The 18,106-nt window shown below is 36.6% G+C and overlaps 3 protein-coding genes across 3 annotated transcripts; 2 read left to right on the top strand and 1 right to left on the bottom strand.

Annotated features, from left to right (window-relative positions):
* Positions 1-88: 88 nt before the first annotated feature.
* Positions 89-6,258, bottom strand: LOC9310378 (phosphoglucan, water dikinase, chloroplastic). Its single transcript, XM_021021122.1, has 19 exons — positions 5,982-6,258; positions 5,288-5,897; positions 5,098-5,184; positions 4,870-5,001; positions 4,630-4,755; positions 4,374-4,552; positions 4,187-4,271; positions 3,663-3,812; positions 3,537-3,589; positions 3,226-3,434; positions 2,980-3,098; positions 2,746-2,816; positions 2,478-2,595; positions 2,067-2,153; positions 1,905-1,991; positions 1,737-1,813; positions 1,433-1,631; positions 1,245-1,356; positions 89-1,151 (listed from the first exon to the last, which is right to left on the bottom strand). Exons 1-19 carry the CDS (start codon positions 6,155-6,157, stop codon positions 247-249), a joined length of 3,582 nt encoding a protein of 1,193 aa, XP_020876781.1. The 5' UTR covers positions 6,158-6,258; the 3' UTR covers positions 89-246.
* Positions 6,259-7,508: 1,250 nt separating this feature from the next.
* Positions 7,509-11,388, top strand: LOC9310377 (T-complex protein 1 subunit gamma). The gene is made up of 13 exons (XM_021022434.1): positions 7,509-7,683; positions 7,777-7,838; positions 7,925-7,997; positions 8,262-8,329; positions 8,425-8,494; positions 8,703-8,771; positions 8,858-8,929; positions 9,045-9,118; positions 9,512-10,174; positions 10,251-10,376; positions 10,519-10,623; positions 10,724-10,798; positions 10,890-11,388. The coding sequence occupies exons 1-13, from the start codon at positions 7,659-7,661 to the stop codon at positions 11,073-11,075; spliced, it is 1,668 nt and encodes a 555-aa protein (XP_020878093.1). The 5' UTR covers positions 7,509-7,658; the 3' UTR covers positions 11,076-11,388.
* Positions 11,389-13,587: 2,199 nt separating this feature from the next.
* LOC9310376 (sugar transport protein 13) lies at positions 13,588-16,913 on the top strand. The gene is given in 5 exon segments (XM_021022619.1): positions 13,588-13,784; positions 14,282-14,732; positions 15,380-15,420; positions 15,423-15,670; positions 15,867-16,913. Coding segments are annotated over 5 exon segments (1,578 nt in total). The 5' UTR covers positions 13,588-13,651; the 3' UTR covers positions 16,572-16,913.
* The last annotated feature ends 1,193 nt before the right edge of the window (positions 16,914-18,106 follow it).

The following is an 18,106-nucleotide window of genomic DNA, read 5'->3' as shown; positions in this document are numbered from 1 at the left end:
AGACAAACAAATCATCAGAACAGAAACTTCACTCAAACAAGACCCAATTACATAACAGACAAAGATCCCGCAAAATAAAGACTTCTAATTTAATAAATTTAATATAACTATAATTCCACAAACTTTACTAACAATATTGTTTATATATATCATTATTCAACATAACTTCACGTATGGTAATGAAGCAAATGCAGATTTTATTTCTGACATTTTTTGTATTATTCTCTTTATAGAAAATAAAAGATTCTAAAGAGGTTGTGGCCTTGACTGAACAATGTAAACATCTTCACCAACCAAACAACCTTCCACGTCTTGAGCACAGCCAAAGTTTCTTTCCAAGAAGAAACCAACCGAACCGAGTCTCTGACCGAGCTGCTGTCTAAACACCGAGTCAACAGTTAACCGTTTCTTGCTATAGTCGACGGTCAACCGAACATATTTACCATCAGCAGGACCTGTTCCTGAAACCAGAAGCTCTTCGCTGAAGTTTGCAAAAGCTAAGGTTTGTACAATCCCGTCGAGCTTACCCGAAGCGAGTCTCCATGGTGTTCCTCTTGTCCCTGAAGCTAAAGTCTCACCTAAACCAGGAGCGATCTCTGCTTCCACGAGGTTACTGTCCGGATCAGCTGGACTCACTGTGTGCAAAACAAATGATAAGTCCGGCGAAAGCATTTCTTGAACGAGAACCGCCATTGAAGCTTCTCTTTGAGAGATACCAGCAGCTCTACGGCTTAGAACAGCTCTTCTTGTGTAGAGAGAAGCCCAAACTTGGCAAACCGAATTCGAAAACACCAAAGGATCTGAGGGACTCACGTTGGGGATTGATTCATAGAGTCCTGCAGCTGACATTCCGGCTAAGTCCTCCACGTTAGCACTTGAACGCACAATGAGACGAGCATCTTTGGGAAATGCTTTGCTTATGCTGTTGATTGTTTCTTTAGGCACTTGCAATGTTTTCATCACTTCATGGATCTGGTCACATATGTCGTCTAGCTCACCGCCCTCAGGTCTGGCGGTTTCTAGCTTTTCTAGCAAAGACGCAAACTTTTCTTCCGAATTACTTTGCTTTAAAGCTAATTCCATCGATCCAAAAGGTATGACAACTCCAGTTGGAACCTTAAATGATGCTGGAACTCCGTGTTCGCTGTGCACTGCATATTCATCAGAAACCAGACAGTAATTAAGAAAGACATAAGATTTGGTCCCAGTCAATTTTGTCCCCTCAGACATCAAGAAAACTTTACCTTTACTAGAGGCTTCTGCTAAAGATGAAAGAAGACCACATGCAGCAGATTTTGAACCAGAAGTTGGTACATCTGCATCAGCAAGCGCTATGATTCCTCCACTAGGGATATCCTATGGATCAAAGTTATCTATCAGCAAGCAGTCAGAATGTCAAGTGTACGGAATCGCAGAGATGTCAAAAGATTACCTTGGAAGAGTAAAGGAGGCTACTGGAAGATGAAGAACCAGGCTTTGATTCTTCATCATCGGTAGATAAGCTCTTCTTATCCGTTTTTTTCTTAGATAAGCTGTTCTTATCCGTTTTTTTGTTCGCACTGGATTTGGAAGTACGACTCTTACCCTCAGTTGAAAGTATAAGATTCACATAGCTTGGAGATGCTTCCAACCTGTAAGGTTCATATTAGAAAAAAACAATAAAGGAGAGAGATGAGTTTTCTTGTTTAGCGAGAGATTGGAAAAAATCAATAAAATGATAACTCCGGACAAATCACCTCACGAATTTTCCCACAAGTCGCCGGATATCAGCGACCTTGTCATCGTCATCACATGTCACAAAGACAATTTTCTCCTGTGGAATATTATGCGAAATGAAGAGTTTTCAACACGGCACTTCTTTAGTAAAAATTCACAGAGGAAACAAGGGTAAAACAGGTTATTGCCTGCCGCGCTCTAACGCCAAGGTGAGACAAGTGAGGCAGTTCCTGCAGAAGCATGACTCCGGCTATGTTCCCATTAGCAGCACTTACCTGTCAAAAGCAAGTTATAGGGTAATCTTTAGTATAATGATATGAATCACGGTGAGGTTGAATGTAGGTCAAAACCTCTTCATCGCCATCAGCTTTGTTGACCAAGAGAATAATAGGACCACCACCAGTTGATGGTAAAGATCCCGGCACAATGCTCTCAACCTGCAGTCACAAGAGCCAGAAAAATATTTACAAATGCAAATTCTTATCGAAGCCGTAAGTTAAAAATTGTGCAGTAACACCCAATATGGAACAAAAAAGACAGTAATTGTTCCATCTCCAGCCTGTGTTACGACTTATGAGTGATACGCGAGTATCTGAAAAAGTCGTACTTATGAAAAGTTCACACATAACATCATCTATTAAATTGTAAATTCCTATAGCACTGAAACCAAATGATAGTTTCTTCTAAGAAACGAAAAATGTATCACAAAGTAGTAAATTCAAAATCTCAGTTATGTGTATTCATTTGCCTTCTCCACACACCTGAACTAGTGTTCCAGAAGTCGATCCAGGTACAACGACATCCCAGCCCTCAGAACCAAGTGAATTTCTTACAGCTTTTAGAAGAACAGTGCAGAGCTTTGAGATCTGGAAAATAATTCTGTAAGACAGAACAACATGTATGGTCAGAGAAAAATTTAGAAAGAGAACGAAATTTTAGAAAAATAAGCAAGAAATTTTTTTGAAATCATTCTCATTTGATTGCTTGTACAGCTTATGCTAAGTACTAGGAAGTAAAGGCCTAACTTACCCAGCACGAATCTCTGCTTCTGTATAAGTCTTGACACTATTCTCCGGGATTCCTAGAGCTTTTCCTAAAATCTGAAAATGATAAAGAACGTTATAATTAGATTAGCAGAAGAATGATAATTTGGTCCGATATGTCCTTTTTCTGGTGAAAGAAAAGAATGTGGCCGAATGAATTTGAACTACAACAGAAGTTGCATCACTAACTTCAGAATGTAAGGCATGGAATAATGTGTACCTCCACATTAGGAGGAAATATTTGAAGAAGTAAATCAGAATATTCTGCTGTTAATCTGCGTGCTCGATCAAGAGTTGCTTTCAGCCTCATGGCCCAAATTTTTTTTCCATCCTCTTCCCCTTCATGGAAAAAAAATAAAGAGCATTTCAGCTTATAATAATAGCATGCAATTCTTTACAACCACAAACAAGCCTTACACGTCAGAGTTAACAGAACGAGTTGACATAAGTGAGAGAAGGAAATAACCTTCTTTTTCAAGTAGGTCTCTCTCTCGCCAAGCTAGGAGTTCATTTCCAATGGCTAAACATTCTTCTTGCTTCCAACCAGATAGACCTACTTGGTGAACACCCAACACTAGAGCATCTAGTGGATCATTCCATGAGGAAACATTTCTTGATCCCACATCTTTTGCCAGTTGATCAGCTCCTCCCATAGTTTCAAGAGCATTGAGGAATCTACTCAAATCATTGACGAGACATGATACAGAGAAATGGAGGAGTTTAAATAACTTCCAAAACAAATTCAGTTTCAAAAATCAATCAAAATCTTATGCACACCTGCTTAGTAGAACAAAAAAGTAGTCCTCTAGGCCGATCTCACAAAGGCGCCACTAATGAAACGAGCAAACTATATTAGTATATACACTGGTACATGATAATGCTTGATTGTTTAAAATAGCTCACCTTCTGGCGCATTGCAATGGCAGTATCAGGAGCATCATTTCGCAAGCCGCTATTAAGTTCCTTTATAATTGTTTCTCTTAGAGAAGCCAGAGAATGCATGGTTTTAATCAACTCCAAAACATTGCTTGATTCTCCAGATGCGTCAAGACGCTGGAAATATGAATTTCGCAGTCAGTCTCATGAAGAGAGTACAATTAAAAAAAAATTGCAAAGATTGTGTATAACATGCACAATTTATCAAATGATGTGATTGTATGGACAAATATATATCAGCATGTCTCAAACATTTCTCCTTTTGTGGCTTTTCTAAAAGTACATCCCCCTTAGCCCTTGGGATTGATTTTTTTTTCCTTTTATTAGAACAGAGAACAAAACCAAGGATGGGTTGTCTATTACTTTGATCTGCATCTTATGGTGGCTAATAATTCTACCACTTCAGAAGATCATGCAAGAAAACCCAATAAATATTTCATATTTCCCGCAAAAAGCACCGAATCACAGGTAAAAGAAAAGTGAGAGCTTGCCTTTTTACATTCAAAAAACAAATTGAGCGCAGAAAGACCTCTATCGTCCATGGAAATTTTCATAGAATCAAGTTGTTCAGTGAGGCTGCAACAAGATAAAAGAGCTATTGAATCCTACAGTACATGGGACTATCATCTAGCAAGTTAATCAGATAAAAGAATAGGTTTGGTTCCAGAAATATTGTACCTTCCAGCATTAAAGAAATCTTTAAGCTCATTATGGAATATTTTAAATTGCTCCACGAAGTCTCCACTGTATTTTCCTGGGGTCTCAGTAATTCTTTGAAGCATTGCTTCTGTTGCAATTAGATCTTCTGGACCCGCATTCCGGTGAAGCTTATTTTGTATGGTATGCTTGATTTCTTGCTGGAACAAAGATGTGTTATATGGATACTATTAAAAAAAACTGATCTAATGAAAAAGCAGGTGAAAAAGAGTATTACCTTGAGATCATGAGGAATATCATTGCGATGGGCTATGTCCCGAATTCGAGTTAGAGGGACAGCTGCAGTAAACTCTGCTTTGAAAGAAGGTAAACACGGATGGATTTTCCGAGCAACAAGCACTTCCTACCAAATTAAAGCATATCCAACTTAGAGAAGCTACTATGAACACACCAACTAGAAATATTTGAGAGGAAAGGCTGTGAAAACAAAGAACTTGAAAACGAAAGAATGTGTCACCTCTGCCGTAGCATCTTTCTTACTGCAAATCTGCTCCAACTCACGGAATATAAGTCTGGAAATCTCAGCATGCCGGTTTGGACGGTGGTGCCCTCCATCTTCAAAGCAAGGAATCTGACCTGTGTTTATCCACTGCATAAGAAGCCAGACAAAAAAAAAAAGAGTAAGCAAGGTGAATCCCAGATATATGAGAAGAGATAACTTAGGCTAATGAAAGAAAAGAGTAACCTTCAAATAAATTGAAGAGTATATGAGCGCTTTCAATCGTTCCTCCTTCTCAACACTCCCAACTATAACCTCGCGTACCATTTCAAGCTTGAACACATAAACACATTAAACAATAAGAGATGTTTCATTCTTCCCCATCTTCAAAGGTAAACAAGTAAGAGGAAACAAAAAAAAAGTACAAAAGTGATACCTTTCTCCACCAGTTCTTAGAGTTACGATCACCTTCAACCATCTTAAGAGCTGTTCCCTCAAGACCAGTAGTATCCCAATTTCTACCAACTTCTCTGTTACCATGATCATTAGAACGCATAAAGGACGCATCTTTACCTTGCCATTGCCCACCCAATGTACTCTTCTGAAGCTGCGCACCATTTTCACTCCCCATTACTCTCTCATCACCAACATCATGATTATCCCTCTCGTCGCCACCACCACCATCATCAATACCAACCTCCTGAGGCAAATCAAGGGTTTCTCTTGTAGCATCCCAATGACAAACAACAGAGAAATTCCCAGAATTAGGAACCTTAAGGACACGATTATCACCAGATTCCCATGAAAGTGAACCATCATCCTTAACAATGACAAACTTATACTCCAAAACCTGACCACCGTCAAGTTCCAACTCACAAACCCATCCATTCTCAGTCCAATTCAAAGGCGATTTCTTTTTCCATGAACCAATCTCTTTAGCTGATCCAAACATAGCCACATGTTCACCAAACTTAACTTGATAATCTAACCTCACATTCAACTTCACTTTCGTACCAGACCCATCTTTCTTCTTCCGTTGTTCCTCTCTAGGGTCAAATCAAAATTCGATTTTTAAAACTTAAACAGACGAAAGAAAGCAAATTGAAGAAGAAGAAGGAGTCAGTCATTACATGGTGGAAGAAGAAGTAGCAGTGCAAGTGAGACGAGAAGAGGAGTTTCTGAGTCGGTGAGATTGGTGGCTGAGATTGACTCTACGAGTGAAGTTAACGAGTTTGGGAAGTGATGATGTGTTTCTGGTGATGAAGGTGAAAGGAGAGCTGCAACAATGGCTGCCAATGCTCTCCATTGGAGGTGATGATAAGAGATTTTTTTTGTTTGTTTCAGTTTTCTAAGTATCAAAAGCCTTTAGCAACAAAAATCAATTATAGAGAGTTTCGCTTTTTCCTATGGGGAAATTGCCAAAATCACATGAAAATATCTTCTACAAGAAAATATGATTTTTTTTTTTTTAAATATATATTTTGAAAGAATAAATAAAAATATTTAACTCTACTTCAATCTTAAACCATTCTTTTCGTAAAAAATACGTAAAGATAGATCATCATACATAAATGTCCTAGGAATAAGATACGTCTCTAATTAGAAGAAAGAGTTGCTAATAAAATTAGAATTTAATCAAAGTATCATCATGTAATCATTTTCTATTGAAGTTAAAATAGAAGCATAAGGAGCAATCTTTGCCGGATTTAAAATGATTCTTCCAACTTATTCATACAAACATTTTTGTAGTAACATCGTTGTCTGTGTTATAGATTTAAATTTGAAATAGTGCATGTAGAGCTTTAATTTAATGACAAAAAAGTAATCGATGGAGAACGTCCAACTAAACTAGCATTCTAAAATCTAACTTTGAACTTGTCAAATCGACGACACATCACTTTGAATTCTAAAAGTTTCATACATTCAATTCTAAAACGGTAAATGCTTTATGTCTTTCACTGTAACAGTTAAAAAATAAAGTTGTTTAAAAATTTTGCTTCAAAAATCAAAACGCGATGATCAGCAGAGCCGGTTCATGGCACAGGCCCATAAAGCATTGGTTTGCGGCCTCAAATAATATAGTTAATTTTCGGCCCAATATTTTTGAGAAGTTTCTTTAGTCTAGTGGTCTGCTCTTATGAGAATAATGTCTCATATCTCTGGTTCAAACCTACGTAATAGCTTTGACAAGTTAGTCGCTTACTGTCGAGTTAGTCGCTGAAATTATTATTTTCCATCGTAATGTGTATTTTGCTTGTCGATGTCGTTCAAGGAGCGATTAAGAAATGAACACGCTCAAAATCTCAATATTAATTGATAAGTTAATACCTGAGATGGAGCTGGAAGTACCATGTAATCTTTTTAAGACGTAATTAACTAAATGAAGAAGAGATTTTAAACAACGAAAGGATAATGTCGCAAAGGGGATCCACAACATTTTGTAGAAAACTCTTTTCTCAATTTCGCTTCATTTTTCTTGTATTCAATATGAACCCTGATTTCAATTGTACTGTATACGATATCCGATCACGTAACCGGATTTTGCAAGTAGTTCATATTGGTAGTTTAGGAAAAAAAAATAGTTTGATTTTTTCTAAAAGGCCCAATGGGCTTTAACAGATACTGGTTAATGGGCTTTATTTTGGGCTTCTCAACCTAATAAGGAAAAAAACAGAAGAGAGAAGGAATCGGAGAAGAAGTAGGATCTTCCAGTAGTTGCCGCTCTTTGAAATCACTCTCTCTCGCAAACTCGCCGTCTCTCTCTCTCTCAGCTTCTCTCTTCACTGTGAAAACCTCAGATCGCAAATATGCACGCACCGGTTCTCGTTCTGAGTAAGTTATCTCCATCTTCCTCCAGATCTCATTTCCTCCAAATCGATATTACTTTTTCGTAACGAGATTTAACTCCTTTGTGAAATGGTTCAGGCGATTCGTTGAAGCGTGAATCTGGAAGTAAGGTTCATCATGGTAATATCCAAGCTTCTAAGGTATATTATAATCCCTTTCTATGGCTGATTCTTGCTTCTCTCGCGACTTCTCTCTGGTTTCCGATCATCGTTGTTTTGTGTTATAGGCTGTGGCTGATATCATTCGTACGACGTTGGGTCCTCGTTCTATGTTGAAGATGCTTCTTGATGCTAGTGGAGGTTGTTTTCTAAACCTTTTTTTTTTTTTTTTAGGGTTTTCATTTTTTTGTATGTTTAGTAGATCTCTGTAGTGAGGGAATTAGGTTTAGTGATTTTAGCTTTGGAAATGTTGTTCTCATGTACTCTTACCTTGTTGATGGTATTGTACTTCAGTTTCTGTGTTAGTTTTATGTAAACCCTAAATCAATTTGTTTTGTGTGCCTTTTACCTTTTCTTAATCTATGTGTTATCAGCACTCTTTGTTTATTATTTGGATTTTTACAGGGATTGTTGTTACTAATGATGGGAATGCTATTCTTCGTGAGCTAGATGTTGCTCATCCTGCTGCTAAGGTTCTTACTTTTGCCTTTCTGTATCTGTTGTTGTTCTTGTTGTTTTCTTGTTGAAATTGTTTACTCATCCATTTTTTTGACTCTGGTGATTGTAGTCAATGATTGAGTTGAGCCGTACACAAGACGAAGAAGTTGGTGATGGGACAACGTCTGTTATTGTTCTAGGTAAGAACATTTTTTGTTTGGTGACAAATAGTGCGGCACTAGCTTGGCTTGGACAAGCGTTTTTGGTTTTTAGCTGAGTGAAAACGAATTAGTTAAGGAGAAACTCTGTTAGATGCTGCAGTGTTTTTTTTTTTTTTCTGTTGTGTGATTGAGCAGATCAAATAAGCATGGGTTCTTAACCTGGTTTATGTTTTTTTTTCCCCAACAGCTGGAGAAATGCTTCATGTCGCAGAAGCATTTATTGAGAAGAATTACCACCCCACAGTCATATGCCGAGGTATGCTAGCTCTATGAATTGCTTGTTATTGTCATGTGATGTTACTCATGTCGTTTTCATCTAAGCGAATGCTTTCTTCTCTGCAGCTTACATTAAGGCTCTCGAAGATTCAATTGCTGTTCTTGACAAAATTGCTATGTCAATTGATATCAATGACCGTAAGTCCATTTCTACCTTATATTTGTTCATTTGGAGTCAAGTTCAAGCTACTTTGGTTTCTGATGCTGGTTTTTCATTCACGTTTGTACTGATGGAAGAATGTGTAAGTTGCAGGTTCATCAGTGCTAGGATTAGTCAAAAGCTGCATAGGGACAAAGTTCACTAGCCAATTTGGAGATCTAATTGCTGTAAGTACCTTAATTACTGTAGCTTCCTACTTATGCATTACCTGCCAAGGTTTTATTACTCCTTAATATATATTGGAGATGTTTAGGTAAGTAGGCATAGATACATCTAGAACTGACTTTTGAAATGTAAGATGAGTAACCGTGTCCATGAAATAACTTGAATTTGATGACTGCTTTCTTCAATTCTACAGTTTTCTCCTGTTTTTTTTTTTGGTGCTCGTTTGTTGAAATATTTGTAGGATGAAGTTTTTTAGCAGATGCCATTTACATCTCACATATTGAAGTTTGGACATCAACATTCATCTTGACACTTTTTTTTCTCGAGACCTTTAATTGTTGTCTGAGTACCGTACTCACATCATTTTGTATGACTTTATTTATGTGCTCTTTTAGGATTTGGCTATTGATGCCACTACTACTGTTGGTGTTGATCTTGGGCAAGGTTTGAGGGAGGTAGACATTAAAAAGTACATCAAGGTTGAGAAGGTTCCTGGTGGTCAGTTTGAGGACTCGGAGGTTCTTAAAGGAGTTATGTTTAATAAAGATGTCGTTGCTCCTGGTAAAATGAAAAGAAAGATTGTCAACCCACGGATTATTCTTCTTGACTGTCCCCTTGAGTACAAGAAAGGTGAAAATCAAACCAATGCTGAGTTGGTCAGAGAAGAGGACTGGGAAGTGTTGTTGAAGTTGGAAGAGGAATACATCGAGAACATTTGCGTCCAAATACTTAAGTTCAAACCTGATTTAGTTATTACAGAAAAGGGTCTTAGTGATTTGGCCTGTCACTATTTCAGTAAAGCTGGGGTTAGTGCAATCCGTAGGTTGAGAAAAACTGACAACAACAGAATCGCCAAGGCTTGTGGAGCAGTGATTGTGAACAGGCCCGACGAACTGCAGGAGTCTGATATCGGTACTGGGGCTGGTTTGTTTGAGGTCAAGAAAATAGGAGATGATTTCTTTTCTTTCATTGTTGATTGCAAAGAACCCAAAGCCTGTACCGTACTCTTAAGGGGACCAAGTAAAGATTTCATCAATGAAGTGGAAAGAAATTTACAGGTTCGTTGGTGTTATTTACAAACCAGTATTTTGTAAACATTCATTATCTTATATGCCTGAGACATTGTCCCTACAGGATGCCATGTCTGTTGCAAGAAACATTATCAAAAACCCAAAGCTCGTTCCTGGTGGAGGAGCCACAGAGTTAACCGTTTCTGCCACATTAAAACAGAAGAGTGCAACAATCGAAGGCATAGAAAAGGTCGGCTTTGCTTTTATTACATTTCGTTTCCTTGCCTAAAGTTGTTTGATCTGGTGTCAAATCTATATTGAGCCTCTATTGCTGAGTATGCTATTCCCATGCTGATAAATATTATTTGTCTTTCTGAATCTTATTTAAACAGTGGCCTTATGAAGCAGCTGCCATTGCTTTCGAGGCTATTCCACGTACCCTGGCTCAGAACTGTGGGGTTAACGTGATCCGTACTATGACTGCATTGCAAGGGAAGGTAATGTCCTGCACTATGAACCCTGATTGCCTTCTCTTTCCCATTGTTTTAGTATATACCAACTCTTTTCTCTATGCTTCAATTGTCGGTTTTGGTGCAGCACGCAAATGGTGAAAACGCATGGACTGGTATTGATGGGAACACTGGTGCAATAGCTGATATGAAAGAGAGCAAGGTAAGGGTCAAATCCCTTACCCTTGGTGTGATTCTCACAACATGAAACCAATGTTACCCAGAGAGTTTGACTAACAATTTAAATTCTGCAGATATGGGATTCGTACAATGTGAAGGCGCAAACTTTCAAGACGGCTATAGAAGCTGCGTGTATGCTTCTAAGAATTGATGATATAGTGAGTGGAATCAAGAAGAAGCAAGCTCCTGGATCAGGACCTTCAAAGCCTACCATTGAGACAGAAGGAGATGCAGACAACGAACAAATTCTTCCCGACTAAGCAAAGAGAAACACTTTGGTCTCAGTGTGTAACTCAATCTCTGTTTTCACTTGTTTTATGGTTGCATTCTCTTTCGGCTAGTATCGTCCCCTTGACATATCTTCTAATTTTGCAATTTGACTTGGTGAGATAAGATTTTTGAGGGTGGGGTTTTAGTGTCTTGTTCTGAATGTTACCTTTTTTGAATTTTCGTAGTCACTTTGTTGGTTTTAAGAGTGCTAGTTGTTATTGTCTTACTGAAATTTCTGGCACTAGAGACTTTTTTTAGTTTGTGACGTTTTTGTTTGAATATCATCAAAGTACTTCAACGGTATCTTAAGTTGACCGTTTAGTGTCAAAATGTGTTTTTGTTTGAACACCATTAATTGCATTTCAGACGTACGGATCGGTTTTTTAGAGTGTTGGTTTTTCAGTTTAATCATATTTTTATTAGAGATTCAATTGTTATTAAAATTTTACTTTTATCAGATAATATTCATTTTTGGCTTATCCAGTTCAGAAAAATTATGGAAATCGGTGTTTATTTTTGGTCGTCTAGATTTATTATTAATTGCTAATTATGAGAACTGTTACATAGACGATTCTACAACTGACAATTCTTTCCGACCATTACTAGATCCACGACAGACTACATTTCTTTCTTCGTGATCTTGATGAATACTTTCAATGATCCACGACCTGGCGACACTTTCTTTTCTGCGTCGAATCCTGGCGAACGGCTATAATTGTATATCGTTGGAGATCTCTTGCACACTTGCCTCCATTAATCTGCAAATTTGTTAATAAATCGCAATATCTTGGACTTGAACCCCAGACCCGAGTATTTCAAATTTTCACCATAAGTGGAGATAAAAATATCTCTAGTGAAATCTGCGAAAAGAATATAACTACAGGGATGATGAAATATATATAAATAAATAATGGGATGTAGTTCGGTTCTTAGAGCAACGTACGTATACATACAGCTATTTTCTTATTTTAGTTTTTTTGTAAGAAAAACGTTATAGATATTTATTGAATTATTGTTGTTGTTTTTTTTTTTCAAAACTGGATAATAATAATTTATACAAGCATTTTTATTGTTAGCGACTTGGCATATTTTTCTCTTTTCCTATATATCATCATCACGTTTTATTACGTTTCTCTCATTTGATATTTGTCGAATTAGAATCATATTAGTTGACTCCAACTCTTAACAGGATAATGATATTTGAAAAGTAAAACACACTTTTTTTTTTGGTCCAAGAAGGATTTTTTGTTACGTAATTAATTTTACCTGTATGTCACATGTGGATATAGTTTACTTACAAGTCTAAACACATTATACAGTATCTTCTTTGGTATGATATTTCAACAATTAATATTCAATTTTGAATTTGCATGTGTTGTCGTACTTTAATATTGATGTATCATACGAAGAACTCCAAAAGCCACATAAGAATAAAATATCATACATCAAAAATCGAAAACCCAAATTTATTTTAAACTTTTTGTTGTTGTTGTTGTTGCATTCCAACGCGCAAATAATAACTGAGTAGGAGTGAGATATATGGTTATTAGTCTTATCAGAACCAGAAACATATGTATGGTTATTGGCTTTTAAAGATGTAATATGGACCCATGAACTATACAAAAGTGACAATTTGGTAGATACATACACAAATAACGTGACATCAACTGAGAAACCCATAGGACAAAACAACACATATAAAATAAACAATTTGGGTTAGACTAGTCGTAGATATTTTGTTCCATAATCGCATTCGAACGAGAGTAAACAATAATTGAATCGAGTGGTGAGCAAATATGGTTATATATATATATATATATATATTAAAGATTTGGATCCATTTCTTAATTAGGGAGGTTGGTGGGTTGGATTGGTGTCGGTCTACTTCTTACAATAATTTTTCTTTCATCTAAATATGATTCTGAAATAGAATGCTGAATTCGTAAACCGAACCGATCTAGTCCCATATACTTTTAACACAATATACATAACATCAATAAATTTAAACAATAAAAAAGAAAAAATTAGAAAGATGATATTCACAAGTTACATGACGTTGGCAATTTTGTATGAACACTCGAGGTTAACGGCCCAATTAATCGTTCATATTCTAAAAGGTTATATATTAGATATTTTGCTTAGGTAGCAAGATTTTCACAACACATTGACAGCATTATAAGAAAATGTAACAACCCTCTAATAAGAGAGGAGAATCTTATAATTTATCATAAAAAAAGTTGCATATAATATACGAGGGTAATACTATAACAAGAAAGAGAAGACTTATATGATGATAGGCAAATTGTATATTCAACTAAGGACTAAGGAGACGCCACATAAAGCAGAAAGAGTTAGAAGAAACGTTTGTTGACCAATGACTTGATGACTCAGTAGCATGTGAACAGAAAAAGAGACGTGTAAGCATCTCACTGGCTACAGACAATATCTATTTTTCTTCACTACTGCCTCGTCTTCTCTATATAATGAGGTAAACACCCCCAATGATCTCTTTAACTCCTTGAGAGAAAATAACTTTTATACTTTAGCTTCTGAAGAGATTTTCACGATGACCGGAGGAGGGTTTGCAACTTCGGCGAACGGAGTGGAGTTTGAGGCAAAAATAACTCCTATAGTCATCATATCTTGCATCATGGCTGCTACCGGCGGCCTCATGTTTGGTTATGACGTTGGTGTTTCCGGTAAGAACATTAACATCTCTTTAGTTCTCTTTCTATATGTATAATACAATCCTTTTATCGTATATAATACAAAAAGTAGAAGAAGTTAAGGATACATAAGTTTTTGTTAGTGCAAGTTTTCTCAAGAAAGATTTTAAATAGGACTTGTACATGTTTTCAACTACCACCAATAACTTCTTTGGTAGAACTATTTCACCTAACAATAGAAAACAACTTTATCAAAATGAAATTTTAGTAACTAGCTCAATGTTAATTAATTAGTTAAAGTAAGAAAAATAATCTAAAATCTTAGCTTACAAAAGTTTGGCAACCAAAGATCTTGACCGTCCTTGAGTATATTGACAAAATTAGTGTCATATAGCTTTTAGTTCATTTTTTGTTCTTTGTACAACACACATGCTCAATGTTGAATTTGAACATGGGTCATGATGACACATCAACATTAATAAAAAAAAAATTATGAGTATGATTTTAATTTCCATCATGGCTATACGCAGGCGGAGTGACGTCGATGCCTGACTTTCTCGAAAAGTTTTTTCCGGTGGTTTACCGGAAAGTACAAGCCGGCACCGAAAAAGACAGCAACTACTGCAAATACGACAACCAAGGGCTACAACTTTTCACGTCATCTCTATACTTAGCCGGTCTAACCGCAACGTTCTTCGCTTCATACACGACGAGGACGCGAGGACGGAGGCTAACGATGCTTATAGCCGGCGTGTTCTTCATCATCGGTGTGGCTCTCAACGCGGGGGCTCAAGACCTAGCCATGCTTATTGCAGGCCGGATATTACTTGGTTGTGGAGTTGGGTTCGCTAATCAAGCCGTTCCGTTGTTCTTGTCGGAGATTGCACCTACTAGGATCCGTGGTGGTCTTAATATTCTCTTTCAGCTTAACATCACTATTGGTATCCTCTTCGCCAATCTTGTCAACTATGGGACCGCCAAGTAAGTATCTCTTCCCTGATCATCTTTTGTTTTTTTTTTCTTGATAATATGAAAAAAATGTGTGGAAAATAATCTTAGGGTTTAACAAAAAAAGATAAATCCATATTAATAATATATGGCGGTCATAATTTTAGAAATATGCTTTAACATGACACTATTGAAAAATATCTACATGAATTGTCTGTCTCTTTCATTTCACACAACCGTAAACTGTTGTAAGAAAAAAAAAAATTCGTTGCATGTACTCTCTAAAGTATTAATTCCAAATTTTCTGATCGTTTTTGTCAAATTTTTTGGCTGTCTTCAGTGTGTGTTTAAATTTAAATTTGAACTTTTTCAAAAATCAGATTTCTACATATTCAATTACCCTTTAACAAGCATTTTTTAACTTTATAAGTAGATTTGAACAAAACAAAAAACTTTATAAGTAGATTAAAAAATCTTCCGTGATTTCGGCAAATTCTATCCACATGCCTACGTCGTATAGTCAGTCCCTAACAAAATTTTCCCGGCGTCGACTTTAATGCATTATGATGATCTGTCACCTGTAGTTAATGGGCTTACGTATAGGCCCATTATTGAGTTTAAAAACGGCCCATTATTGAGTTTTAAAACGGCCCACTAAATAAATTTTGAATTGTTTGCAGGATTAAAGGAGGATGGGGATGGAGGTTATCGTTAGGTTTGGCGGGAATCCCGCGCTTCTTCTAACCGTCGGAGCTTTATTGGTGACGGAGACACCAAACAGTTTAGTCGAAAGAGGTCGTCTCGATGAAGGTAAAGCTGTTCTTCGTCGTATTCGAGGTACCGATAATGTTGAACCAGAGTTCGCCGATCTACTCGAAGCTAGTCGACTTGCTAAAGAAGTTAAACACCCTTTTAGAAACCTTCTTCAACGTAAGAATCGTCCTCAGCTCGTCATCGCTGTCGCTTTACAGGTTAGTACTACCATTTCTCTGCTCTCTTGTAATCGGTGATCTGAATTTTTGTTTAGGATCCAGAAACCCTAAAGTTTGATTCATTTTAGGACCAAGAACCCTAAATTATTTGTCAAGTTTCCATAATTTTGATTCCATATTGTTCAATTTCAGAGTTTAATTAATGGTAATCTTTTTTTTTGTATGAAATATGCAGATTTTCCAACAATGTACTGGAATCAACGCGATTATGTTCTACGCTCCTGTTCTGTTCAACACAGTAGGGTTTGGCAATGACGCTTCTCTTTACTCTGCAGTGGTCACCGGAGCAGTCAACGTCCTCTCAACTGTAGTCTCAATCTACTCCGTTGACAAAGTCGGTCGCCGTTTTCTTCTCCTTGAAGCTGGTTTCCAAATGTTCTTCTCTCAAGTCGTAATCGCCATTATCCTTGGCATCAAAGTAACAGACCACTCTACAAATCTCTCCAAAGGTTTCGCAATTCTAGTTGTGGTAATGATCTGCACATACGTAGCTGCTTTCGCCTGGTCTTGGGGACCGCTCGGGTGGCTAATCCCGAGTGAGACATTCCCTCTAGAGACACGTTCTGCAGGACAAAGTGTGACGGTTTGCGTTAACTTGCTCTTCACGTTCATTATCGCTCAAGCTTTCCTCTCGATGCTTTGCCATTTCAAGTTTGGAATATTCATCTTCTTTTCGGCTTGGGTTTTGGTTATGTCTTTCTTTGTGATGTTCCTACTTCCTGAGACTAAGAATGTGCCGATAGAGGAGATGACTGAGAGAGTGTGGAAGAAGCATTGGTTCTGGGCTAGGTTCATGGATGATCATAATGATCAAGTGTTCGTGAATGGTAAGAAGAGTAATGGTAAATCTAATGGCTTTGATCCTTCAACACGGCTTTAAAGTGGTTTAAGAGTGATAACTTAAGTAGAGGCAGAAGAGAGTGAAACAAGAGGTGGTAAACACACCAAAATAGAGAACAGGAAATACAGTTTTTAAATTTTATACAGTGTACTAAATTTCGTTACTTTAAACTGTGTTTGTGAATAAGTGAAGTCTTTTTTTCTTTGTTGTGGTTCTTAATGTCATCCCTGAGTTCCATTTCTCACAAGTGTGACAATGTTGTAAGGTCTAAAATTTGCATTGTTGATTTCTCTCTACAGCCTATGTTAATGGGCCGAAGATGGGTTTGTTATCGGCCTATTATGGACATTAATTAGATTTTCATGGAAGGCAGGCATCATATATTAAGCCGTTTGTTTCCACACTAATAGCAAATTTTTTTTTGGCATCTTTGGATCGACAAGACTCGATACATAGCCAATTTTTATTATGCGGGGTAACGCGACTTAGTGGAGTCGAACTCTGATGGGAAAAACGGAGTCAAAAGAACTTAACCACTTAACTAAAGGCACATCGATATCCCCCACTGCAATTTTTTTGGTGGTCTCAGATATCGATATATAGACTAGTTTTGAAGTTTTAAATTCTCTGATAAATGCAGCAGTGAACACAAATTGCTTAAACTGGTAAGAAAAAAAAGAAACAAATTGCTTAAAATGTTGTTACAAAAGTTGACCAAAAAAAAGGATTTATCATAAATATATAATTTTAAATTTAGGAAATTATGTTACCAAGATGTAGGAGGAAGAGTAACTGCGAAGTATAGAAATATTAAAAGATGACTCAAAGTTAGCAAACCAACCAACTCACCATTCTTTCCTTACAAGCCTTCCAAACTTTAGCCGTGTGAACACTTGACAACTTCTACCAAATACGATTTTATATGGCTATTGTTATGAAAGTCAGAAAAAATGGCCTACACGTGAAAATTATTCCGAGTAACATATAATTTTTATGGAGCATACCGTTACTACGCATGTATAGTAATTTACTTTTTACGTATATATAAACGATCGAATCATTCGTTGTAAATCACAATTCATTACCTCAATTATAAGAGAAATAATAAGAAATCTCTCTTTGTCTCTTTATTATTTGGTATCCCAATTTTTCTAGAGGTATTAAATTTTTTCTATTATTTATATTTATGTCTACCATAAAATCAAAGATAATTGATAAAAATAGCACAAAAATATGTATTTTTCCAAGTAAAACACCATATTTACAAAGTTTTACAAATAGCACTATAATTTTAATTAAACCTTAAATAAAAATTATTAATTTAATTAAATAATAATATTGAAGGATTTGTTGAAGGATTCCAGGAAATTCAAGAAATTCGAGAATGATTCTTTGAAATTCCGAAAGGATTCTTTCCTGAATTTTATAAGATTCTTCCATAAGTTCATAGATTTTTTCGAAAGTTCAAGGAATTCTTCCTGACTTTCGTGGAATTTTTTGGCGGAAAATTTTTGAAAATTCGAAGGAATTTTTTTTTTGGAAAAATATTGACAGAATTTTTTTGCACGTTACGG

Source organism: Arabidopsis lyrata (assembly GCF_000004255.2).
Source record: "Arabidopsis lyrata subsp. lyrata unplaced genomic scaffold ARALYscaffold_6, whole genome shotgun sequence".
NCBI classification, from domain to species: domain Eukaryota; kingdom Viridiplantae; phylum Streptophyta; class Magnoliopsida; order Brassicales; family Brassicaceae; genus Arabidopsis; species Arabidopsis lyrata.
Note: the sequence above shows the minus strand (reverse complement) of the source record. Positions and strands in the feature narration are given on the sequence as shown.

Bases quoted from the DNA above. Each gene is read 5' to 3' on its own strand.
- LOC9310377 (XM_021022434.1), top strand. From the start codon at position 7,659: ATGCACGCACCGGTTCTCGTTCTGA. The intron at 8,330-8,424 runs GTTCTTACTTTT...TGGTGATTGTAG, and splicing joins TTGCTCATCCTGCTGCTAAG to TCAATGATTGAGTTGAGCCG. The intron at 8,930-9,044 runs GTAAGTCCATTT...TGTAAGTTGCAG, and splicing joins GTCAATTGATATCAATGACC to GTTCATCAGTGCTAGGATTA.
- LOC9310378 (XM_021021122.1), bottom strand. From the start codon at position 6,157: ATGGAGAGCATTGGCAGCCATTGTTGCAGCTCTCCTTTCACCTTCATC. The intron at 4,553-4,629 runs GTAATACTCTTT...TCTTTGTTCCAG, and splicing joins ATATTCCTCATGATCTCAAG to CAAGAAATCAAGCATACCAT. The intron at 1,152-1,244 runs GTAAAGTTTTCT...ATGAATATGCAG, and splicing joins AGCAGAAGCCTCTAGTAAAG to TGCACAGCGAACACGGAGTT.